At 38.4% G+C, this 26,741-nt stretch overlaps 2 protein-coding genes across 2 annotated transcripts in view; one reads left to right on the top strand and one right to left on the bottom strand.

The window, feature by feature from the left end:
* Nucleotides 1-489: 489 nt before the first annotated feature.
* Nucleotides 490-26,614, bottom strand: NUDT21 (nudix hydrolase 21). Its single transcript, XM_017679048.3, has 7 exons — nt 26,353-26,614; nt 23,926-24,126; nt 23,017-23,080; nt 18,944-19,033; nt 14,947-15,022; nt 5,441-5,555; nt 490-4,177 (listed from the first exon to the last, which is right to left on the bottom strand). Exons 1-7 carry the CDS (start codon nt 26,466-26,468, stop codon nt 4,156-4,158), a joined length of 684 nt encoding a protein of 227 aa, XP_017534537.1. The 5' UTR covers nt 26,469-26,614; the 3' UTR covers nt 490-4,155.
* Nucleotides 26,589-26,741, top strand: part of OGFOD1 (2-oxoglutarate and iron dependent oxygenase domain containing 1) — a 37,321-nt gene continuing 37,168 nt past the window's right edge. The window contains exon 1 of the mRNA XM_073226503.1: nt 26,589-26,715. The gene's annotated coding sequence lies outside the window, so the exon portion shown is untranslated. The remainder of the gene's footprint in view (nt 26,716-26,741) is intronic.

The following is a 26,741-nucleotide window of genomic DNA, read 5'->3' on the forward strand; positions in this document are numbered from 1 at the left end:
CTCAGGGCTATAGTTTTATTACACATATATTCTCATGATCTGGGTCAATTGTTTCTATTTAAGATTTTGAAATAAAATTATACAGTATTACATAAACAGCAAGCATGGTGTCAGAGAATATCATAACTTCTAGGCAAGTTTGGGAGAAAAAAAAAAAAAACTCAAGGAGCCAACACTCTCTTTCCAGATGAGGAAATAGTCCCCATGAAATAACGATACACAGTTAACAAAACTGTATGGCAACTTCGAAATCCCAGTTTTCAGGTTCCAAATCCAGTGATCCCTTCACATGGCAGGAAACTGCATCTGCTGGCACACAATGGTGGAGTGCCCGTGAGGACAGTGACACCTGACCTACGTCAGATAGCCCAGGTCTTCAGGGCCTTGTGTTATGCCAAGGTGTCTCTTACCTAATGGCCTCTGGCCACCGAAACTGAAAAAGAACCCTTAAGGATTTCTAATGGCACACTAAGGTTAGCCACACACAACCACAGAGTCATTCTGTTTTATTAATTGAAATGAAATAAAATTTAAAAAGAACACTGACCATTTTAATCAAACTTTTACTCTACAAATATAAAAATATAACTAAAACTCCAGTTTTAATACATTTCTATTAACTTATTGCCACAAAAAATTTCAAAGCCAAACTATAAATGATGCTCATACACTTTTATGTGAACATAGTAACCAAAATTTTTCAAATGCACTGATCTTTCCCTCAACACAACAGTATAATAATATTTTCCCCAATTTATGTCTAGTTTCACAATACAATCTATCACTAAAATACAAATGATACCTTAACTGATTTAATCTAGACTTATTTAGGTTTTAGTCAGTTTTTTCACAGAAACAAGCTTAATAAACATGAACTAATATTTAAATGCTTTATGGCTCAAATCAAATTACAGTATTACATTTCTCATCACATATTTAAACAAAGGCAAACTGCTCAAAATGAGTCCAGTTTAACCCAAATAATAAGTGATATGAAACAAGTGAAATGACAAGAAATCATACCTTATGCTACAAAAGTCTACTTGTATTATAGTCAAGAACCACTAAGCCTTCGCTAGTGATGTAACATACAAAACTGTACACACTTTGAAGCAATCTTAGTGATCAGCATGCACTGTCCCAAACACTATGAACTAGTAAAAACATTAAGTTTGAGGAACTCCAATTAATTACTCCAAGCATTTCATCTCAAGTGCAGGTACTTAAAAAAAATAGTCATTTAAAAACCTTAGAGAATAAGACGTATCATTTAAGAAAGGGAACTTTACGCTGATCGTTTGCTTGTCTGCTGAATTTGGAGGACCTCTACCTCTCAGTTCTAATGAAGCATAGAAGAAAATAAACTGGCTAATTTGGTTATGTTTTATCCAAATAAAATGCTAACTTAATAGAACTCTTACTAAAATCCAAATAACTGAATCGTGTAATGCTAGTTAAAGTAAGATGATAATAAAACAATCTTCCAGATCTGCTGTTAAAAGTACAACTTCACATGTGAAATTATCATGTCATTTTAAGTATTATCTATTTTTTTAAAAATCACAAGTCTTTATTGCTTAGGGAAAAAAATTTCATTTTCTTTAAAGGGATGTCAATTCTACATATGATTTAAAACTTGAGTAAAGCTTTAGTTTTTTTCACTCAACCTACTGAATATTTTCCTAAGGAGTCACTTAGTAAATTTATATAGAATATGCACAACTTGGATCACTCAGAAAATCATGACATATATTGTAGTTACACATATGCAAAAGAAGGCTATCATTTATAAACAAACCTAGAATGTAGAAGGCATTAAAAAATATAAGTCAGTTCATCAAGAGAGCTCACTTTACAACTATTCAGTATTTAGTTTGTAGAGAATGGAATGTACAATTTAATACTATTATTTCTAGAAGTGGTAAGAACATAACACATCAAAAGAGCTTAGTGTTATATAGTGCCCTTGTACCTGCTTTTAATGCTATATGACTACATCAGATTTCAATTTCCCTAGTGCTATTATTTCCATCAAGAAACCTAAAAAGAGAGTTGGGGATACAATTGTAACTGACCAGTTCAAATACAGTTCTGAATACTGTTTGTGTTTTATGAATTTTACATTCAGAACCAGATGTCTTACATTCTAAGGTAACACTCAAAGGTTTTTCTCACCAAGGCCCCTACATATAGATGACTGACTCAAGTACTTACATCGGGAAGCAGTGAGGAAGAAAGAATTTCTAGGTCAAAGCTTAAGTTACAAAGGAGGTGAGGGCTTCAAATTAAATGACTCTTCAACTTAAACACTCATTACTAACTTAAACACTCAGCACTTTATAAACCACCAAGAAGTCCACTTCTTTCTGCCCTCTCCAAATGACAAGAACCAACATATCTGAAATGTGGTCACCACAGCTTTTCAAATGGCTACCAGAAGCAATCACAGAAGGTGGGCTGTGTCAAGCTTTTGTCTCCATCTCTGCCTTCCCCAGTCTTGTAGGAGTCAGCTAATCACTAAGCTCACCAGGAAAATTAGACTAAGTTAGAAATATGCTAATATAAACCAGAGGGGCAGGGCTGTTAGCCCTTGAGGGAAAGGGACTATCCACAGAACTAGTAGCTTTTTCAAAGGAAATTACTGGTCATTTTTGGTCCTGTAGACTGGTATTCACCTACCACTACTGTGGGCAAGGTCACAGTCACTACTTGATAATTTACCATGTGAAGATTTGACAGAACCTCAACTAAATAAACCTGCACCTTTATAAATATAGTTGCTTTTGGTCTGTTTTTCTCAAGTCTAAATAGGAAAGAATATTATGGAACACCTTTCACATCACCCAATATTCAGAACAGTTCTGCAGTCAGTACCATAAAGATGTAAGAACCAATCAAAAGCACATTTCTATTAAAACTATACTGATCTCTCTTCTTTAAGTAGCTGTGTCTTCAAGATTACCTTTACATTAGGCCTGTAGACAACAACTTTACAAAAAAGCATACATAATATACTATGACCATTAAGCAATGACACAGACAGCAAAAATATACTATGACCATTAAGCAATGACACAGACAGCAAACTCCTAAGATTCTTCTTTTATTCCCCAAATTTGATCCTATTTTAGCAGTGCTTTAAAGAGCTTTTACAATTTGGCATTTTTTTCTTAAGGCTAACAAAATTCATTCCTTACCCTGTCCTTAGATTTCAGTTGACTCAAATTATTCCAATACTTTTGAAAAGCTTTTGTGTCACTTGCTAAAACCAAATTTCATTTCTAAGGATGTAACTTCAAGTTAACTGAAATAAACTTTGTAATCCAAGAATTCAAAAACCTAACACCCACTTTTAGAAACCTCCTTCACAGATCACCATTTTTACTATGGCCCTAAGAATCACACACACAATTCCACAACAGCACAATTAATCCTCCAATATGTGCAAGAAAAAACTCCATCTTAGCTCTAGATGGGTCTCTTACACTGACTCCAATGACTTTCCCTGACCTAGTCAATTTTTAACAGTTTCCCATATGTTGAAGGTCTGTTGCTTGTGAACTAAGGTCTGCACATACCAGTATAAAATGTACCAGTCTGAGAATCCTGCTGTAATATAACTCATTAGAATATAAAACTTGGTATAGGAGTTGTACCTTGGACTCCAACAAGCAAATCTAGTTCCCAAAAGAAATAGAAGATCCTCACCATAAAAATCTAGCACATGGTCCTGGAGTATACCCCCAAGAATGGTTACTGGAGCAAGGGTCCCATAAACTTGACTGACCTAAACCTGACATTGTCTCTCAATATTCATTGGCCTGGGGGAAAACAAAATACAATCCTCACCTGTAAGAATTTTACAAGTTTAATGTGAAATTAAAAAACAAAACTAAACAAAAAACAAAGTCCATTTTCTTTAAGGTATACAAAAAATATGAGTAGAACTAAAAGTAAATTAAGCATTATCACATTTGTTTACACCATTACCTAGTTTTCATGTTAACTTTACTATTCAAACAATAGAAAGTAGGTGGCAAATTAGGGACTGAGAAAGAGATTAAACCAAAAAAACTTTTCTACCATGTTTATTTTATACTGTGACTAGCTGTGCTCACAGAGACGGCTTCTTTTACTTCTTCACTGTGCAGGAATTCAGTTGTATATAAAATTGAACCTGAATTTTGGAAAAACACAGTATCTGTATTAAACAGTATTATTTACATGGTTTCTACATTAAAATAAATTTGGGTATTCCTACTTACTGTAAAAAAATTTAAATGTAAATTTGGTTAATTATCCACTACTAAGTTCCTTGAGGGAAGTTTTTACACCTCATTGTTTTCTGACCACACAGCACAGCTCCTGATACCTGATGGGTGGTGTTTAATAAATGAGTGATATGACTCTTTTTATATACCATACTTCATCTTGCAACCCATCAGCAGACCAAAGCATAGGAGCAAAAGATGTACTCTGACTAGTATAACAAAGTAGAAAGACCAATTTCATGCTCAATAAGCTTTCATAGAAAGCCAAAATCACAATGGAATTGTTTTTAAACATCTATTCAGAGCTTACCCGATGCCTGGCAGTATTCTAAACACTTCATATGCATCATTTCACTCAATCCTCACAATTCTAGGAAGCAGGGACTACTACCCCAATTTACAGATGAACAAAAAGCAATAGGTATAACCATTTCTCTGGTTATATTGCAAGTACGAAAGTGGAATTCAAACCCAAACACTGACTACAGAATCCATATTCCTAACCACCATGGTATTCTGTGAAGGATATCTATGGTTGACTCCTAAGGACCCTAACCAGTATAAGTCAATGTTTAAAAAAAAAAAAACTTTTCTTGTCATTCTAACAAAAAAATAAGTCAAACCCATGTAAAAATTCAGGACTTAGGCCCCGGAAGATGACTGGTTAGCCAGAGACGGGTAAAAAAAAAAAAAAAAAAAAAAATTCAGGACTTAATCCCACATGCTCCAATTTGGGCCTAATACAGTAAGTTCCAAAGAGAAAAGGGAATATATTAACACCAACTGATTCAATTCTCTGTTTTTCTACTTATTAGGTATATGTATTTACTATATATATATATATGTGTATTTATTTTACATTGCTGGCTACTATTTTACCATCTCTTCTTTGACTGAAGTCTTCAAACTTAACAGAATGTCATTTAACAGAATGTCAGATTTGGGGAAGAACAGTTACACAAGAACATTATGCTGTAACTTATGGTCGGGGACACTTTTTGTCAGTCTTACTTTATTTACAGCTTATACATGGTCTGAGGGTCCATCATACTACTTTAGTTTCCTTAAAGACTAAAATTCACCAACTATCTCTCTTCAAGTAGTTTCCTAGAATATTTTTAATCTGGCAGTTTAGATCAACCAATCACAAAATGTTCAACTTCTCATACCTGCTCAAAAGTTGAGGGAGACTAGAAATGATGGGTCCATATCCTGGTGCATTGTCATACAATTCAAATAATGGTGCAGCTACTAGCTTGTAATTTTTAGGAACTGCAAACAAGGCTAAAAAAAACAAAACAAAAACCAGTATTCATTTTCTGTAATTTCTTACATAGTAACTGCTTCCACTTCATTTGTAATCACCAATTTTACATGTGAGAAACTTCTGAGGAAAAGGATAATTCTCATTAATACATTTTGGTTGTATCTTTTAAGCAAAATTTATAGTAACACCTTTGAAACTAACTGACTCGATAGAAATCCATGTTATTAACAACCAAATACCACCTTCTAAATGCTGGCCCTGGGAGAAAGGGGAGGAAAGTTTTGTGTTGTATTTATTTTGGATTCCATTTTAAGACTATTGCAAGAAATAATTATGTGTTAAAAAGCACAAAAGACAGGCGGGAGCCAAGATGGCGGCGTGAGTAGAGCAGTGGAAATCTCCTCCCAAAAACACATAGAGCTATGAAAATATAACAAAGAAAAATCTTCCTAAAATAGAGACCACAGGACACAGGACAACATCCAGACCACATCCACACCTGCAAGAACCCAGCGCCTTGTGAAGGGGGTAAGATACAAGCCCCAGCCCGGCGGGACCCGAGCGCCCCGCCCCCCGGCTCCCGGCGGGTGGAGAGAAACCGGAGCAGTTTTTTTTTTTGGCGAGCGCTTTTTGGAAGCCTTAGAGGGACGGGCCCCCGTTGCTGGGGAGGCAGGGTGGCGGGACCGGTGAGGAGGTGCCTGGGAACAGCGCCGGAGGACAAAGAATATCCCGCGTTTCTCCCTGCGAGACCTGGGGGCGGGTGCCTGAGACCGGTGCCTGAGGACGGAGGAGGTCGCGCGTTTTTCCCCTTTTTTTTTTTCTCTTTATGGCAAGCGCTTTTTGGAAGCCTTGAAGGGACGGGGACCCCAGTGCTAGGGAGGCACGGTGGCGGGACTGGTGAGCGGGTGGCTGGGACCGGCGCCTGAGGACAAAGAATATCCCCCGTTTTTCCCTGCGGGACCGGTGGGCGGGTGCCTGAGACCGGCACTTGAGGACAGAGGAAATCGCGCGTTTTTCCCCTTTTTTTTTTCTCTTTTCTGCGAGTGCTTTTTGGAAGCCTAAAAGGGACAGGGACCCCGGTGCTAGGGAGGTAGGGCGGCGGGACTGGTGAGCGGGTGCCTGGGACCGGCACCTGAGGACAAAGAATATCCCGCATTTTTCCCTGTGGGACCGGTGGGTGGGTGCCTGAGACCAGCACCTGAGGACGGAAGAAATCGCGCGTTTTTCCCCTTTTTTTTCTCTCTTTTTGCCAAGTGCTTTTTGGAAGCCTTGAAGGGACAGGGACCCCGGTGCTAGGGAGGCAGGGCGGCAGGACTGGTGAGCGGGTGCGTGGGACCAGTGCCTGAGGACAAAGAATATTGAGCGTTCCTTCCCTGCGGGACCGGTGGGTGGGTGCTTTTTGGAAGCCTTGAAAGGACAGGGACCCTGGTGCTAGGGAGACAGGGCAGCAGGACCAGTGCGCGGGTGCCTGGGACCGGCACCTGAGGAAAAAAAAAAAAAATCGCGTGTTTTTTCTTTTTTTTTTCCTTTCTGTTCCCTCTCTCATTGTTGCTGTTGTTGTTTTGGTTTGGAGAGTGCTTTTTGGAAATCTTAAAGGGGCAGGACAGGTCACTTAGACCAGAAGCAGGGAATCTGGGGATCTCTGGGCACTCTAACCCCCTGGGCAGCAGGGAGCACAGAGGCCCCTTACGGAGATAAATAGTCTCCTGGCTGCTCCCCCTCTAACGGGGCTCCACCATTTTGGAGGAACAGCCCCAGCCAGGCCAAGCCCACAGCAACAGTGGAGATAAACCCCAAAGCAACTGGGCAGGAAGCAGAAGCCCTGTCTGCGCACAGCTGCCCAGCACAAGCCACTAGAGGTCGCTATTCTCCCAGGAAAAGGCTACAAACCAACAAGAAGGGAAGCTCTTCCAGCGGTCACTTGTACCAGCTCTGCAGACTATCTCTATCACCATGAAAAGGCAAAACTACAGGCAGACAAAGATCACAGAGACAACACCTGAGAAGGAGACAGACCTAACTAGTCCTCCTGAAAAAGAATTCAAAATAAAAATCATGAACATGCTGACAGAGATGCAGAAAAAAATGCAAGAGCAATGGGATGAGATGCAGAGAAAAATGCAAGAGCAGTGGGATGAGATGCAGAGAAAAATGCAAGAGCAGTGGGATGAAGTCCGGAAGGAGATCACAGATGTCAGGAAAGAGATCACAGAAGTGAAACAATCCCTGGAAGGATTTATAAGCAGAATGGATAAGATGCAAGAGGCCATTGAAGGAATAGAAGCCAGAGAACAGGAACGTATAGAAGCTGACATAGAGAGAGATAAAAGGATCTCCAGGAATGAAACAACACTAAGAGAAATATGTGACCAATACAAAAGGAAAAACATTCGTATTATAGGGATACCAGAAGAGGAAGAAAGAGGAAAAGGGATAGAAAGGGTCTTTGAAGAAATAATTGCTGAAAACTTCCCCAAACTGGGGGAGGAAATAATCGAACAGACCATGGAATTATACAGAACCCCCAACAGAAAGGATCCAAGGAGGACAACACCAAGACACATAATAATTAAAATGGCAAGGATCAAGGACAAGGAAAGAGTTTTAAAGGCAGCTAGAGAGAAAAAGGTCACCTATAAAGGAAAACCAATCAGGCTAACATCAGACTTCTCAACAGAAACCCTACAGGCCAGAAGAGAATGGCATGATATACTTAATGCAATGAAACAGAAGGGCCTTGAACCAAGGATACTGTATCCAGCACGACTATCATTTAAATATGATGGTGGGATCAAACAATTCCCAGACAAGCAAAAGCTGAGGGAATTTGCTTCCCACAAACCACCTCTACAGGGCATCCTACAGGGACTGCTCTAGATGGGAGCACCCCTAAAAAGAGCACAGAACAAAACACACAACATATGAAGAAGGGAGGAGGAGCAATAAGAAGGGAGAGAAGAAAAGACTCTCCAGACAGTGTATATAACAGCTCAATAAGCGAGCTAAGTTAGGCAGTAAGATACTAAAGAAGCTAACCTTGAACCTTTGGTAACCACGAATCTAAAGCCTGCAATGGCAATAAGTACATATCTTTCAATAGTCACCCTAAATGTAAATGGACTTAATGCACCAATCAAAAGACATAGAGTAATAGAATGGATAAAAAAGCAAGACCCATCTATATGCTGCTTACAAGAAACTCACCTTAAACCCAAAGATAAGCATAGACTAAAAGTCAAGGGATGGAAAAACATATTTCAGGCAAACAACAGTGAGAAGAAAGCAGGGGTTGCAGTACTAATATCAGACAAAATAGACTTCAAAACAAAGAAAGTAACAAGAGATAAAGAAGGCCACTACGTAATGATAAAGGGCTTAGTCCAACAAGAGGATATAACCATTCTAAATATATATGCACCCAATACAGGAGCACCAGCATATGTGAAGCAAATACTAACAGAACTAAAGAGGGAAATAGACTGCAATGCATTCATTGTAGGAGACTTCAACACACCACTCACCCCAAAGGATAGATCCACCGGGCAGAAAATAAGTAAAGACACACAGGCACTGAACAACACACTAGAACAGATGGACCTAATAGACATCTATAGAACTTTACATCCAAAAGCAACAGGATATACATTCTTCTCAAGTGCACATGGAACATTCTCTAGAATAGACCACATACTAGCTCACAAAAAGAGCCTCAGTAAATTCCACAATATTGAAATTCTACCAACCAATTTTTCAGACCACAAAGGTATGAAAGTAGAAATAAATTCTACAAAGAAAACAAAAAGGCTCACAAACACATGGAGGCTTAACAACATGCTACTAAATAATCAATGGATCAATGAACAAATCAAAATAGAGATCAAGGAATATATAGAAACAAATGACAACAACAACACTAAGCCCCAACTTCTGTGGGATGCAGCGAAAGCAGTCTTAAGAGGAAAGTATATAGCAATCCAGGCACACTTGAAGAAGGAAGAACAATCCCAAATGAATAGTCTAACATCACAATTATTAAAACTGGAAAAAGAAGAACAAATGAGGCCTAAAGTCAGCAGAAGGAGGGACATAATAAAGATCAGAGAAGAAATAAACAAAATTGAGAAGAATAAAACAATAGCAAAAATCAACGAAACCAAGAGCTGGTTCTTTGAGAAAATAAACAAAATAGATAAGCCTCTAGCCCAACTTATTAAGAGAAAAAGAGAGTCAACACAAATCAACATAATCAGAAATGAGAATGGAAAAATCACGACAGACTCCACAGAAATACAAAGAATTATTAAAGACTACTATGAAAACCTATATGCCAACAAGCTGGAAAACCTAGAAGAAATGGACAACTTCCTAGAAAAATACAACCTCCCAAGACTGACCAAGGAAGAAACACAAAAGTTAAACAAACCAATTACAAGCAAAGAAATTGAAACAGTAATCAAAAAACTACCCAAGAACAAAACCCCGGGGCCGGACGGATTTACCTCGGAATTTTATCAGACACACAGAGAAGACATAATACCCATTCTCCTTAAAGTGTTCCACAAAATAGAAGAAGAGGGAATACTCCCAAACTCATTCTATGAAGCCAACATCACCCTAATACCAAAACCAGGCAAAGACCCCACCAAAAAAGAAAATTACAGACCAATATCCCTGATGAACGTAGATGCAAAAATACTCAATAAAATATTAGCAAACAGAATTCAACAGTATATCAAAAGGATCATACACCATGACCAAGTGGGGTTCATCCCAGGGATGCAAGGATGGTACAACATTCGAAAATCCATCAACATCATCCACCACATCAACAAAAAGAAAGACAAAAACCACATGATCATCTCCATAGATGCTGAAAAAGCATTTGACAAAATTCAACATCCATTCATGATAAAAACTCTCAGCAAAATGGGAATAGAGGGCAAGTACCTCAACATAATAAAGGCCATATATGATAAACCCACAGCCAGCATTATACTGAACAGCGAGAAGCTGAAAGCATTTCCACTGAGATCGGGAACCAGACAGGGATGCCCACTCTCCCCACTGTTATTTAACATAGTACTGGAGGTCCTAGCCACGGCAATCAGACAAAACAAAGAAATACAAGGAATCCAGATTGGTAAAGAAGAAGTTAAACTGTCACTATTTGCAGATGATATGATACTGTACATAAAAAACCCTAAAGACTCCACTCCAAAACTACTAGAACTGATATCGGAATACAGCAAAGTTGCAGGATACAAAATCAACACACAGAAATCTGTAGCTTTCCTATACACTAACAACGAATCAATAGAAAGAGAAATCAGGAAAACAATTCCATTCACCATTGCATCAAAAAGAATAAAATACCTAGGAATAAACCTAACCAAGGAAGTGAAAGACTTATACTCTGAAAACTACAAGTCACTCTTAAGAGAAATTAAAGGGGACACTAATAAATGGAAACTCATCCCATGCTCATGGCTAGGAAGAATTAATATCGTCAAAATGGCCATCCTGCCAAAAGCAATATACAAATTTGATGCAATCCCTCTCAAATTACCAGCAACATTCTTCAATGAATTGGAACAAATAATTCAAAAATTCATATGGAAACACCAAAGACCCCGAATAGCCAAAGCAATCCTGAAAAAGAAGAATAAAGTAGGGGGGATCTCACTCCCCAACTTCAAGCTCTACTACAAAGCCATAGTAATCAAGACAATTTGGTACTGGCACAAGAACAGAGCCACAGACCAGTGGAACAGATTAGAGACCCCAGAAATTAACCCAAACATATATGGTCAATTAATATTTGATAAAGGAGCCATGGACATACAATGGCAAAATGACAGTCTCTTCAACAGATGGTGCTGGCAAAACTGGACAGCTACATGTAGGAGAATGAAACTGGACCATTGTCTAACCCCATATACAAAGGTAAACTCAAAATGGATCAAAGACCTGAATGTAAGTCACGAAACCATTAAACTCTTGGAAAAAAACATAGGCAAAAACCTCTTAGACATAAACATGAGTGATCTCTTCTTGAACATATCTCCCCGGGCAAGGAAAACAACAGCAAAAATGAGCAAGTGGGACTACATTAAGCTGAAAAGCTTCTGTACAGCGAAAGACACCATCAATAGAACAAAAAGGAACCCTACAGTATGGGAGAATATATTTGAAAATGACAGATCTGATAAAGGCTTGACGTCCAGAATATATAAAGAGCTCACACGCCTCAACAAACAAAAAACAAATAACCCAATTAAAAAATGGGCAGAGGAACTGAACAGACAGTTCTCCAAAAAAGAAATACAGATGGCCAAGAGACACATGAAAAGATGCTCCACATCGCTAATTATCAGAGAAATGCAAATTAAAACTACAATGAGGTATCACCTCACACCAGTAAGGATAGCTGCCATCCAAAAGACAAACAACAACAAATGTTGGCGAGGCTGTGGAGAAAGGGGAACCCTCCTACACTGCTGGTGGGAATGTAAATTAGTTCAACCATTGTGGAAAGCAGTATGGAGGTGCATCAAAATGCTCAAAACAGACCTACCATTTGACCCAGGAATTCCACTCCTAGGAATTTACCCTAAGAACGCAGCAATCAAGTTTGAGAAAGAAAGATGCACTCCTATGTTTATTGCAGCACTATTTACAATAGCCAAGAATTGGAAGCAACCTAAATGTCCATCTGTAGATGAATGGATAAAGAAGATGTGGTACATATACACAATGGAATACTACTCAGCCATAAGAAGTGGAAAAATCCAACCATTTGCAGCAACATGGATGGAGCTGGAGAGTATTATGCTCAGTGAAATAAGCCAAGCGGAGAAAGAGAAATACCAAATGATTTCACTCATCTGAGGAGTATAGGAACAAAGGAAAAACTGAAGGAACAAAACAGCAGCAGAATTACAGAACCCAAAAATGGACTAACAGGTACCAAAGGGAAAGGAACTGGGGAGGATGGGTGGGCAGGGAGGGATAAGGGGGGGGAAGAAGAAGGGGGGTATTAAGATTAGCATGCATGGGGGGGAGGGAGAAAGGGGAGGGTGGGCTGCACAACACAGAGAGGACAAGTAGTGACTCTACAACATTTTGCTAAGCTGATGGACAGTAACCGTAATGTGGTTGTTAGGGGGGACCTGATATAGGGGAGAGCATAGTAAACATAGTATTCTTCAGGTAAGTGTAGATTAAAAATTTAAAAAAAAAAAAAAAGAAAGAAAGAAAGAAAAGGGGGATTACTCCTTAACAGGATAAAACTATTGGTAAATCAAAGATCAACGCATGCTTTAAATATCCTTAATGTTGATCACTTAAAGGGTGTCAGATGATCAGCTATGGAGGTACTCTTTTCTGATAATATTCCTTTCTCTTAATTAAAAAAAAAAAAAAAAAGCAGTTACTGTGTGCTGACCTCCAATGAGTTCTGCACAGTGGTATAGAGGGCATGTCAAAGTGTGGGCAAAGGGTCTGTTTGTTTCTACGCAGAAGATCAAGGCCTAGCTTGGATACCCAGAAAATGAACTAAGATACGATATGAGGAGGAGCTTCCGGCATCAGCACTCTCTGGAGGACTCGTGCCGGGGGATGATCATCAAAAAGCCTCCACAGGGATCCGGACGATGCTGCGGTTGTGGCTGCATCCAGCCCACCATCTCCTGGACTTGCCATGAGAAGGAGGAGGGAGATGTCTAGGCTGGCATGTGCATACAGTGAGACAACGAATTTGACCGGATCTGTCTGTTGGAACTCAACCAGGAGTTGGGAGGGGTGCAAGTTGTAGCACCCCAAAATCTCATGACTATAGACTATCTATGGTTAAAAGAACATATGGGATGTGAACAGATCCCAGAAATGGGCTGCTTTAATTTGTCTGATGGTTCAAGTACAGTTGGAAAATATCCATCATATCATAGATAAATTTTCACAAATGCCTAGGGTGCCTAAATGGTTTTCTTGGCTTCACTGGAGATGGCTGGTAATTATAGATTTGCTTTGTTTATGTCACCGTATTCCTATTATGTCAATATGTGTGTGCAAATTAGTTAGTAGTTTAAAACCTATACATACTTAAGGTACTATACAAGAAGATATGTCAAAGAAATAATCAATCCTCCCAAGTTTCCTTCATATGCTACATCTATAGCTTTTCTTCTTCCTTCCTAATTACAAACTTCAAATAGAATTCGTGCCTCATATCGAATTTACCGAGTATCATAATTCCTCCAGGTGGTAAAGATACCTCGAGACAAGTGCTGGGCATAGAAGCCACAGGGCATAAATCTGCAAAGAAGTAAAAAGCTAACCTTTGCAAACAATATGGCTTCTCTCTCACTTACCAACTTTACATTTCCCTGTATGGCCCCGGAAGATGACTGGTTAGCCAGAGACGGGTAAGATTCCTCAAGGGAGGAACAACCTAAGACAGGCACAGTCGCAGGGGGGCCATCAGGTGAGAATTTGGGGATCAACAGAGGTGAGGCTCAGAACCTCACCCCCCCTGTTTTGAGAGAAATCTTCTGCATCCGTGGATGTTTTGCTGCCCTTGTCTAGCCTGGATTAATACTTAGTCCATAGGCACACACCTGATCATCTGATCATCTACATTTGCCTTCTTACAGCACTAAACTATGTTTTCTACCTTTATCTTGCATCTACCTACCACTTCAGCATTTTATTAAAAATAAAAATAATAATAATAATAGGAGAAATGTGGGATCAACATATAAATCAAGTACAAAAATCAAATGAATATTCATATTTGACCTGATGGTTTATAGGTCATATTGCATGATCAAAACCGAAAGTTTCTGTGATGACTGCCCTTGTACTGTTCACCATGTAAGAATTTATTCACTCTGTAAGAATTCGTTCACCATGTAAGAACTTGTTCGTTATGCTTCAGAAGATTGGAGACTGACGAGAATTAGGCTTGAGATGGATTAATGATTGTACATTGAGCATTGACCCCCCTATACTGAATTTTATTGTTGTTAACAACCATTTGATCAATAAATATGAGAGATGCCCTCTCAAAAAAAAAAAAAAAAAAAAAAAAAAAAAAAAAAAAAAAGCACAAAAGACCTAAAGATAGTATTAAAAAAAACTCAATTCACCTGTCTCCTAAAATTTTCAGCTTATAACAACATGATAATTAATGCTAGCAGCTAGTTATTAAAAAATACTACAATCTGGTATTTTAGACTCTAGTTAAACTTACTTTTCCCCTAGCTACATGATCTGAGAAAAACTAGGTTAATTCTCTATAAACACGATACGTCTTTATTTTTAAATCCAAAAATTACACGAACAGAGGTACCCCTTGAAATTACTCTACAAAAGCTTTTAGATGGCTGTCTTCAAAAACAAATAACTTACCCTTCTCTTGAAGTTGAACCAAGAACAACTTCTTATGTTCCTTAGGTTTTGTAATATGTGCAGGAATATATGGATACTAAAATAACAAAAGAGAATAATTTGTATTTGCCAAGATATCCCTTATACCTTCTTGATCCTATTTATTAACTACTCCCATTTCAGACATTAGGCTCAAATATCAACCCTCTGAGACCAAGTTCCTTATAACCCCAACATAATTTTATCAAAAACCTGTAGCCTCATTTATTTCTTTACATGTTTATTTCCCAGTACAGTATAAAGTATAAACTAGAAGTGAATCCTTTCTAGTCTTCCCTTTACCAGGATAGTGTACTTAACAGATATACTAATAAATACTTTAATAAATATAAGCAAATAGTAAACCAGTCAACCATTCAAGAAAATTAAGTATGTAGTCACAGGATTCATAGCTTGAGAAGTTTACAACACAATTAAGTATGATACAAGCATTTTTAATAAAAGGTGCTTTTTAAAAAAATATTAATTAAAATTTTCTAGAATCCTTATGTGGACATGTTTACTATATTAAAAGTTTAAATATAATCTGTGAAGTATTTGACAAGACGCTCCTCCCGTCAGCAACCCTACACACACATTGGACATATGCTTCAGGAACACCAGATTTGTAGTCAAAGTGGAATTCTGTCAGTTGGCAGTCAAATTGCTTGGGAAACAGAGAAAATATTTTGGAGAATTTAAAGGGATGATGAGAATTAGGGGAGGCTGGTGCCTGAGAAAGAAGAATTTGATACACAGAATTTTAAAAGCCTAAGATTTCTTTTTGTTCTGCTGTGTATATGTAATGAAAACTTCTCCTGTACCTCCCCAAAATACATTCAGAAAAATCTACTTTTGCTTTTGGAGTTGTACTTGCGGACAGGGGAATTAAAAAGTGCTGAAAACAAACATCAGGGAAAGATAGGATAAAAACAAGAGGCTGCCAAAAGGAGGTGCCATCACCCCCATTTTACATAAGGAACTTACATTGGCAGGTTAATTATTTTTCCCAAGATGATACAGCTAGGTAGTGATCAGGAATCAACTGTATCTATTCAACTCTTATGCAACCATAAAAGCCTATGTTCCTCCCCACCAAGCTACCCCACTGGATATCTAGTTTCAGTTAGAATAATTATATAGCAGAGCTATCCCTAGGGCATGGAGAATCAAGACAACTGTCCCAAACTTTGGAGGTGCCCCACATTCATGAAAATGAGTCACACTGGCAGCAACAGAGAGACAAAGATATATAAAGTAGTTTGAATAGCACAGGCTAATGGAGACCTGTGGTTCACATACAACTAAAGTTCTCAAACAATGACCAAACCAAAAAGACTGGCATTACCCCGATTTTCTGCTACTCGTGGCTATACATTCCTTTAAAGCTTTTCTTCTCCAGTCTTCATATCTTGGTGTTTTAAGCCAATCTCACTTTATACAAAAAGATGAAGATAAGGAGACAAGGAGATGGTTCACTAAACACACACCCTTATGCCCTACACTAGCAGAGGCAACAAAAAGGCTCAATGAACTAAGGGGAACTATTCTAGGACCATTGTAAGCAAGGCGAATGTGGGCATTCCAAAACGGCCTGGAAAACTTTTTAGGTTATTACTGAGGCACTTTTCAGTTAGATAAAGGAATGTTCAAGAAACCAAAACAAGTTTATATTGTTCTATGTATCTTTGGATACACAGAACTTCATCATTTCCACAGGAAGTTATACTTTCTTAGAGCCAAGACAATTCTCAGGTAGCGAGTACTGGCACCAGCTTCCATAGCACCCTTTCTTCCTACCCTTCAGCTATACTAGGGAATGTGAACAAAGAGGACAGACATAACTATCTTTTGGTTGGCTGTTATTTTATGTGATTCTTAACCTGAAACATCTTGCCATGCAAAGAAGCTACTACAGGGCCTTATCAAAAGAATTCAGGATCCAACTTTAAGAGGCTCACATTAGCCAAAGAAAAGAAAATTTGAGCATGAGTAACATCATTAATCATTACAATGGATTAAACACCTCAAATATATTTAAATGCATGAGCTCATATGCCACTTTAAAAAGTCACTGAAACATGCTTTTTGCACCCCTCATCACAGTATCTCATCCTGCCTCAGATTTCAGGGTAGCTGTGTTTGAAAGTGTCAGTAAGCTCCCTGCCTGCTGCCCCTATCCCACTGTTTTTCAGACTTGAAGCATTTCCAATGCTCTGCAAAATCTCTCAACCAGTGCTCAGACTCAAGATGAAACTGCAAGGGAGATAATACAACACTTAGCCAATGAGGGACATGAGTCTCTAGTCTTCCATCCTTCTAATGAACAAGTTGAGATGCATTCCACATGGTTCCTCACAGTCCTTAGTTGCCCACTGCTATAAGATCAACTAATTACCTTTTTCTTAGACTTCTGCTTCTGATCTGTTGCTTCTTGGTATCACCTCTCAAACAATCTACATCCAAGTCTTTGTCTTACTTTCTCTTGAAAGTCGAGTTGTCAGCGAATGCTAAGTAATTAACTCCTATTTCTGAAAACTCCTATTTCTGAAGCATCTATTCTTTCCTACACAAACTATACCAAAGAGTTCATGAGAAAAGTTTCTCTTAATATAAGGATCACAACTCTAATTGATTAATGGGTCCAAGAAACTATTATCAATGAGCTGCTAACATTATAAAAAAAAGACAATTAGACAACATAAAACTCCTGATGAAGTACACAATCCTACCAGTGGTAGCCATTCTCCAAGATGACCCATAACAGCTCCATCTCCTGGTATCCACACCTTTTTGCACTGCCCTCCCAAAAATGTACTGTTGGTTTGTGTGACCAACAGCATATAGCACTGATGGCATGCCACTGCCAAGATTAGGCTATAACAGATTATAGCTTCCTACTTGAGCATCTGTGTCACTATCCCTATACCTAAAATCACACACTCTAGGGGAAGCCAGCTGCCTTACTGGGAGTTGCCCTATGGAGATACTCTCACAGTAACTGAGGGAGGCCTTGGGTCAACAGCCAATAAGGAACTGAAGCCTTCAGTAGAAAGCGCAAGAGGAACTGAGAGGTCTGCTAACACATGTGTGAACCTGGGATCAGATCCTCCTGCTCCAGTTCAGCCTTGAGATGATGCAATCCCAGCTGACAACTTAACCAAAACCTCACAAGAGACCATAAAACAGAATCACCCAGCTAAGCAGCTCACAGATGCCTGACAGAGATACTAACAAGTATCTGTTGTTTTAGGCTGCTAAATTCTGGAGTGATTTGTTATGCAGTGATAAATAATATACTACCTATGACAAGATTGGCATTCCCCTCCCCCCAAATTAATTGGCCCCAAATGCAATCTCTTGATCTACCTACCAATTTGTAGGACAGAGGAGAAAGGGCTACATTTTCAATGACAACAGGCAAATATAATCAGCAATAGAAACACTAAGGTCTTTAAATAGCCTGTTTTCATTAACAAGTAAATTACAAGAAAAAAAAACATGAGAAAAAGATTTAAGAGATTATCTTAAATTATAGAAAAATAAAAATAAAATTTGAAACTAATCTGGGATATACATACTAATGATATTATGTAATTATTTCTTATTCTTAGTATGACAATGTTAGTACTGTGGATATATTTTTTAAAAGATCTTATATTTTAGAGATGCATGCTATTTACCACTGAAATGGTACCTGGAATATACTTCAAAATAATCCAAGGGAAATGGAGTGGTGGGCAAAGTTTGACCATGAGTTACTAACTGTTGAAGGGGGATGACAGGTCTGATTCACTTACTTTTACTCTTCCTTCTACTTTTATATGTTTCAATGTTTCTTTAAAAAAAAAAAACTTGGCTTTTTATCTAAGAAAGGAGAAAAGAGACTTTCAAGTCAAATTCTACTATGATCTTTTAAAAGGCTGAGATTAAATCAGTTTTCTACATCTCCAAATGCAAATACAAAATGAACACTGACCTGAGGAGGTTCAAAATTTGGTCTCCACCAGTTACCAATACAGTCATCAATGACCCAATCTTGCAGGACTCCATCTTGACGACCCAGTATCTGTCAAAAAGAAATGATATAGCCAGTAAACAATGTACCTACTCATGAATATTCTTCTTTAGTGAAGAGTATTTTTGGAAGCACTAATAGACACATAGCCAAACTGATTCTATATAGACCTCCTTTCTATAATTTGCTAATTATTATCTGTGTCACTCAACCCAAAACATACATTATTAGTTCAAAATTAGCTACCTACATCAACATAACTATACAGGACCAACAAATCTGTTATGCTCTGGTTACACATGGAAAACCAAAGGTGATCAATAACCCACATCAGCCAATGGCTTACAGTAGTTTTTCTAAAATAAAATAAGGCTTTTGTAAATCACCTACCCAACCAGTTATAGAAAAAGTGTTCAGAATTCACAATTTTCATTTTATAAATCTGTATAACACCACATTAAGTTTAAGTTATTTTGATCATAGTTATTCTCTATACACTTTAATTGGTCAAACATGGTTCTACAAGGTTCATGAGAAAGAGCAGAGCCCTGTCTCAATTCACCCATTCCTATCAGCTATGTAACTTTCAACTTTTGACTGTTTTTCCCTATTTGCCTCTTAATTTTACATTCTTCTTGTTTTAACATAAACTGTATTTTAGTTTCAGATTTACAGAAAAGGTGCAAAGATGGTACAGAGACTTCCCATATATCCCACACCCAGTTTTCCCTATTATTAACATCTTACATTTAATAGAGCATATTTTATGAACCAATATAGATACCTTATTATTAACTGAAGCCCATACTTCATTCAGATCTCCTTAGTTTATACCTAAGGTCCTTTTTTAGTCCCAGGATCCTATCTACAATACAGCATTACATTTACTTGTCATTTTTCCTCTAGACTGTGACAGTTACTCAGACTTTCCTCAATTTGATTATCTTAATAGTTCTGAGGAGTACTGGTCGGGTATTTTGTGAAATGTCCCTCCATTAGACTATGATTATGGAGTTTGGGGAGGAAGACCACAGAGGTGAAGTGCCATTCTCATCACATGGTATCAAGGGCACATTCTGTTGACAGGACTTATCACTGATGTTAACCTTCATCACAGGGCTGAGGTAGTGTTTGTTAGGTTTCTCACTACAAAGTTACATTTTTAACATTCTTTTATGATTATTTTTCATCTTTTAAAAGTCTAAAAACATTCTTTTATAATTATTTTTCATTTTTTAAAAATCTAAAAAAAAAATTAACATCCTATTACTGTGGATTAGAACTCAGACCTTAAAACCACATCCCCCATTCATACTTTTCCACCAACCTCCCATTATCAATATTTTATTAACTCAATGTTCAGTATTTAAATTAGTATGACTAGGTGAATTGGACACAACAGTGTTTAGTAAGTTATAATGACATTTTTTTACAACTATCCTTGTCTTAGTAACTGTTTTCGTATCATTCTCACTACTTCTTTTCGTGAGAGCTTAAGTTTCTTCTCAAACATCAATTGTCTTGTTCATCTTACTTTTCCCCCTAAGAGACAATTCTTAATCCTGCTCCAATTTGTAGATGCTCTCAGCCCTGCTTCATAGCTGGAGTCCTAGGGCTTCCCTTTGCCTATCCTGTGTTGTTAAATTCCCTCTATATTCTGAATCCTGTATCTTCTTAGTTTTTTTCTTTCATTTTGGTGATGAGCACCCTCCAGTAGCTTCCTGAGAAAAGGTACAAGAGATACCAATTTTTGGAAACTATGTATCTGAAAATAACTACTTGTACACTTGATTTATAGTGTGATTAGAAAGAAAATTCTAGGGCAGAAACCATGTTCTCTCAGCATGTTTCATGATCTCTTTTAGCTTCCACTATTATTTCTGGGAAGTTGATGCCATTTCTGATTTTGACTCTGTATTTAACCTGTGGTCTCCACCCCCCTTGCTCCCCAAACTGGAAGTTTTTAGGGTCTTCAGTTTATCCTTACTGATTTAAAATTTCATAATGATATGCTTTTGCATGGATCTTTCAACATTCATTAGAGACCAGGCCAACAGGTCTTTTCAATCTGAAAATTCAGGCTCTTTTGAGTTTAGGAAATTTTCTTGCTAACTCTCCCTTTTCCTCACTTCTATTTATAGTTTATATTGATCCTTCTAGAAAGATCCACTTATTTTATTTTTCTCACCTTTATTCTATCTTTTCATCCTACCTTGTGGTAGATTTCCTCAGTTCAATCTTTTAACCCTCTAACTGAATTTTTCATTTCTGCTAAATCTTTTAAATACTCATGAGTTCTTTCTTATTGGTTAAATGTTTTTTAGTGGCACATGTTCCATTGATGCACTATCTCCTTTTATCACATCAAAAATATTAATCAGTGTTTTGTTGAGTGCTGAAGTTTGTTTCTATTGAGCTCCTTTTACTTTTTTTGGTCTTTCTTGTTAAGGTGCTTTCTTCAAAAGCCCGGTGATACTCAGTATCTGCTCACAAATAGTAAGATGGCAAATTGTTACCTCTGTGTGCTTCAGTAATAGGGCTAAACTATTTCTTTGGAAAGACACCCAAACAGCATCACCTGGAAGGCTTTTTGGACAGGTAACGTTGTCCAGAAACAAAACCTCCAACCTTCAGCCTGCAGTATATAAGCCTAACTGTCAATATTCTATCAGCCTAGTAGGAGAAGGCTCACTATTCAGAATGTACCCTTTCACTTACTCTCCCCATCTTCTCAACTTTTTCATTGCTTAGTGTTCTCTGACTCAATCTCTAAAGAGAATCAATAACCAGCCAGTCTTTATCTAACTATACAGAGTGGGTAAGACAACTGAGGTATATAAATACATCCCATACAGACTGTCAGTCAATCCAGTTTTCAGTCTGTGCATGCTCTCACTTCCATAGGTAGCTGGCACCTCCAATTCCTTAGCATTTCTGGTGTTCTGCAGTGCTGGGTCCCACACTGCCTGCTGGGCTGTTTTCTGCTACGACAGTTATGATCTACCCATCTGCTTTCCAGCTTCTAAAACTTTTTTCATGCTACTGTCTCATTTTGTACTCCCTCAATCCTACTGAATTTGAATCTATTCAAAACCCCTTTACTGCCTTTTTGGTGATTTTGAGAATGAGCTAAGGTAAGCAGGTAGGTTCAATCTACCACATATAAATGGAAGTCCAAGCACAGTAACTTAACACACTTAGAAAAATACTAACTAGAAAGACAAACCAATAGGTCAAAGTGGTAAAATTAGAGGTGATAGTTTTGTTTCTCTATCTGCTTTTCTGTATTTTCTAAGGCTTTTGTACAAAATACAAATTATTCCTGTAGTTGTAGGAGCGGGAGCAGACTGTATGGTAAAAAAGAAAAACACTCAATAATGAGAACCTATAATCTCAAAAACCTCTAGCATCTATGTATTTGGCCCCAAGCCTTTAGAGACAAACATTAGGGTGACTTCTAAATAGTAGTACAACTTAGGCAATGCCTAGAAGATATGTGCAACAGTGAAAAGGTATACAACAGGAATCATTCTCTTATAAAAATTCTAGAGGCCTATGCTAGAACAAAACTACCTGCATTCACATCTCCAGTTCCATGACACACAAGCTGTGAACACCAAGCCCATTACTTGAACTCTCTTTGCCCCAGTTTCCTTATCAGTAAAACAGGATTAATAGTACCTACCTCCTAGGATTATTGTGATTAGACTAGTTATTGTAAAGGACTTAGAACAATGCCCAGCACAGTAAGTACTCAATGAATGTTATCTTTTATTTATTATTGTTTTGTTTTATTGTTATATCAACATTTCAGTAAAAAAAAAATATATATATATATATAGTAAATAAAAGTTCAATTTGCAAACAATAAACACTACTAAGACTCTGGGGGATTAAGTTTTACTTACTGAAAAATATTCAAAATAAATTTAACCTTTTCACAAGACATAAAAAGACTAATTAGCCATTTAAGTTTGATGATATTCAGATGAACAACAGAAAAAAAAAATCTAAGTGGTAAAATAGGAAAATACCTCTGTCATTAAGCGTTTTAATCCTTCAACTTCATCTTCTCCTGGGTTAAGTTCACCACCAGGTCTGTATAAAGGTTAAGAATTTCAGTTTTCAGCTTAATACAATGTTGGGCTAACAGTAAGAACACAATAATAGTTATCTCTATCAAGTAAATGAATTATACATATTTCAGTGTCCAATAAGGCAATCAGGACAAAAAAAAATATCAAAGGGAGGGGGAAGAATATGCTGGAAAGTTGAATTCATAATGTTAATTCATCAGACTAACAGTATACAAACCCTGGTTTTAAATGAACAAAACATGTAACATAACGTAACTGCTGGCCACCACTCCATTCCAACTGCTTCTCTCTGAAAGCTATCTGGTAATAATGGAGTCCAGAATTGCCCAGAGAGGCATTTCTTCAGGTCTGAAGAATGGGACATTTCTTAAGAACTCCAATCTAAGTATTTGAGAGCTCTCTTTTTTGGTATAATCCTGTCAAATATTTGGGGACTGAACATATATTGAGAGATTTAAGCTTAAATGATGAAACTAAACAGTTCATCTATAAAAATATAAGTTGCTTTCAGAATAGGAAACACTATTGGGCCTAAGAAATAGTATCAATTGCTCTTAGTAATGCTATGATGACATCTAGAAACTGAATTGCACTAGTTTGTTTCACAGGGTTTCTATCAAGCTCAGTCATTAATATCAACAACATACAGAAACAGGCAGATTTCTAGTTAGACAATAAATGAGCACTACACTGGAGAAAAATTACTCATGATTTTCTTTCTGAAGAGTCCATTAACAAGCAGTGCTAGTTGAAAGAGATGACTAACGGCTAGAATTGTATTCCGATCTGCATAAACCAGCAATCCTATTAAAAACTGTCTTGCTGTTAATTTCCAGTGACACTTACAATTTGAAGAATGTTGTTCCCAGCTGCAGCAGTAACACATGGGGTAGCCGGTGTTCGTGTACAATCAGAACCCCTTCTACAGTCCTCCTCATTCCAATTTTATCAAACTCCTCCCTCATGCGCTGAAATCTGGCTGCAACAGAGCTGTCCTTCTCATAGAGGGGCTCTTTTGTACCAAAAGTATAATTGGTAAGTGGGTACCTGTAATCCAAACACGAACATTTAACGTGAGAACTGAAGGCCATATTTATCATGACAGATACCAATCACATATACAGAAGCCATGATATGAAATGTATTAATTGTACTAAGAGACACAGGACTTGTCCAAAGCTACACAACTAGTTAATGTGAAAGCAGAGATTAGAATCCAGCTCTTTGGACTCCTAAAACCAGAGCTTCCATTAAATTAAGCTGCTACTCCACACTTGTGCTTTCAAGCGCTGATAACACTATTCTTAAGAACCCTAAGTGCTTAGAGAAGTGACTACCTGGTTACCTGATAATCCTCCAGTTTCAGATCATTGCTGCCAACCTGGCTAATATCCCTTTGGATTCCTCTGACTACTAATCTAATCAGAAACCATTAATTATGGATGCTAATGGATAATCTCTCTTTCTGCAAACTAAATTAAGGAGCACTATAACACATCTCTGCTGCAAAAGCCAGCTCTCACATAAGAAAGAGATGTCATGAAGATGAAATGTAAGAATTTCCAGCTGTGAAATCAGAGTGCCAGCCCAAAGTATTCCCATCATACTGTGAGCTTTGTATGATTCTTGTATGATTCCACATCTTACTTCATCCCCACTGTATACCCAGCATTATGCACAGTGCCTGGTCCAAAACAGGCATTCATGGAAATATTTCCTAAAAGAAAATACACTTGAGAGAGAGAGGACTGGTTTTCAATTCAGATCATTACTCACCCAGGTGAACTGAGTTCACAACAGGATGATTATTTCTGAACACTATACTCATATAGGAGACAAGAAGAACCGTAAATCCATCAACCCATAACTTCAATGGAGTGAAGATTAAAACATTTTTGTTCAAGTTAATTCTACATAATGGCTTGATGCAAAGTGATCCAGTAATCAACTTAAATCAAGAGGAAACTGAGTCCTAGTTGTAATTACCACTGAAAGTGATCCCAAAGCTGTGTTTCGATGTTTCTTTAAAAGAACATTTCACTTTTCCACTTCCTGGGATCTTACGAAGATTTTTTTAAGTAAGTGATATTAATTTTAAATGTTATCACGTTAATGTAATAGCTAGAGATACCAACTTGTGTATACACAGCTATCTACGATTCCAGATCTCATAAACCCGACATTTTTATTATTGAAATTTCCAAGCCAGCAGCTGTTTTGCCAAATAAAACAATAACCACCTTTTCTATTTCAAATCGCCCTTGAGGGGGGAAGTTCATTAATATTAATATGAAACAGATAAATTCTAGTATCAGTAACTCCTTGTACCTTTTAAACACTGCCCAGCATAAACCCACCACTTTCTTTCATCAGGGTCAGCACCACGGTGCCTCACAAACTCACAAAAACAGCTAAAAAAAAAAAAAAAAAGCACACTGACAATTTCTTGAGCAAGACATTGCCCAAGGGAAAAATACATGCCACAGATAAATTATTTTTGACAGATCTCTAAATGCCGTGGCTTGAAGTGCTTAAACAGAAAGGGTTGAAAATAAAACGTAGCCCACACGGGTTCTCTGGGGATACATTCTGGTCCCCTCCACGGTCATAAAGTATCCACCATAATAGTATCCACCCTCCCAAGGTGGGGCCTAGCGGGTGCCTGGATGCTGTCGCCGGGGCAGGAAAGACGTGTGAATGCATGGGGTAGGCCAGATAACCCTGAGCGGATGAATAAAAAGTGGTGTATTCATGAGCTGAAATGCAATAAATTGACGGAGAAAACAAAACCTAAGCATTATAGCTAGACAGCGAAAGCTTACTGTTGAGAGAAAAGTGAGAACAGCAAAAAACGATACTACGTTATACCATTCACATAAAATAAAAGCAATACCACATGCGTGATGTGAAACTTGAACTTTGGACCGTTAAGATAAAACACGTTTTGTGGTTGATCACCTCTGGAGAGGTGGAGAAAGGATGAGTTCAAAGAAAACTTGGGTTTTTCCCATAATGACTGAACAGTGGCCCGGGAGCCAGCCTTTCCGGAAAAGGAAAAGCCGCTGAAGCAGGACTCCCCCCGCGGCGCTGCTGAACGAGGAACAGGCGTGTGGGAACTAGGAACACGCGCCCGCGCACGGGAGTGGGGTGGTGGGCGGCGTGGAGTCCGCCGAAGGCTGGAGGCGCGCCGGAAGAAAAAGACCGGAGTGTTTAGGGGCGCTCACGAGGCAGGGGATGCCGGCGCTGGCCGCGCAACAGCCAGGCCGCACTTACAGGTTGATGGTGCGCTCCAGCGTGAGGGGCTTGGTCTGCTGGATGTACTTGTTGCCGAACTGGTTGACCCCCCTGGGCCATCCGGTCTGCGAGCGATTGGGTGGCACCACCGACATGCTGCCGACCTCGGGCACTGGAGGCGAACGGAAGTGAAGGAGGCAGGGAGACTGTCCCGGGGCCCACAGAGTTATTTGCGTCCCCCTCAGCAGACGCAGACCGCCATTAACGTGAGACCGCTAGAGGAGGCGTACGCACACCGGAAGTGCCTCCGGAGCCTCTGGCGGCAGGAAGTAGGGAGGCGGTGACCTGCCACCATTGGGCCAACCGCTGTTGGGATTGCCGAAACATCTGGAGCTTCCATTGGTAAGTGCTGTAAGGATTCCACCTCC

Source organism: Manis javanica, chromosome 17 (genome assembly GCF_040802235.1).
Source record: "Manis javanica isolate MJ-LG chromosome 17, MJ_LKY, whole genome shotgun sequence".
NCBI classification, from domain to species: domain Eukaryota; kingdom Metazoa; phylum Chordata; class Mammalia; order Pholidota; family Manidae; genus Manis; species Manis javanica.

Bases quoted from the DNA above. Each gene is read 5' to 3' on its own strand.
- NUDT21 (XM_017679048.3), bottom strand. From the start codon at position 26,468: ATGTCGGTGGTGCCACCCAATCGCTCGCAGACCGGATGGCCCAGGGGG. The intron at 23,081-23,925 runs GTAAGTGTCACT...ACCTTTATACAG, and splicing joins GGAACAACATTCTTCAAATT to ACCTGGTGGTGAACTTAACC. The intron at 5,556-14,946 runs GTAAGTTATTTG...TGTTTTTTTTAG, and splicing joins GGTTCAACTTCAAGAGAAGG to CCTTGTTTGCAGTTCCTAAA.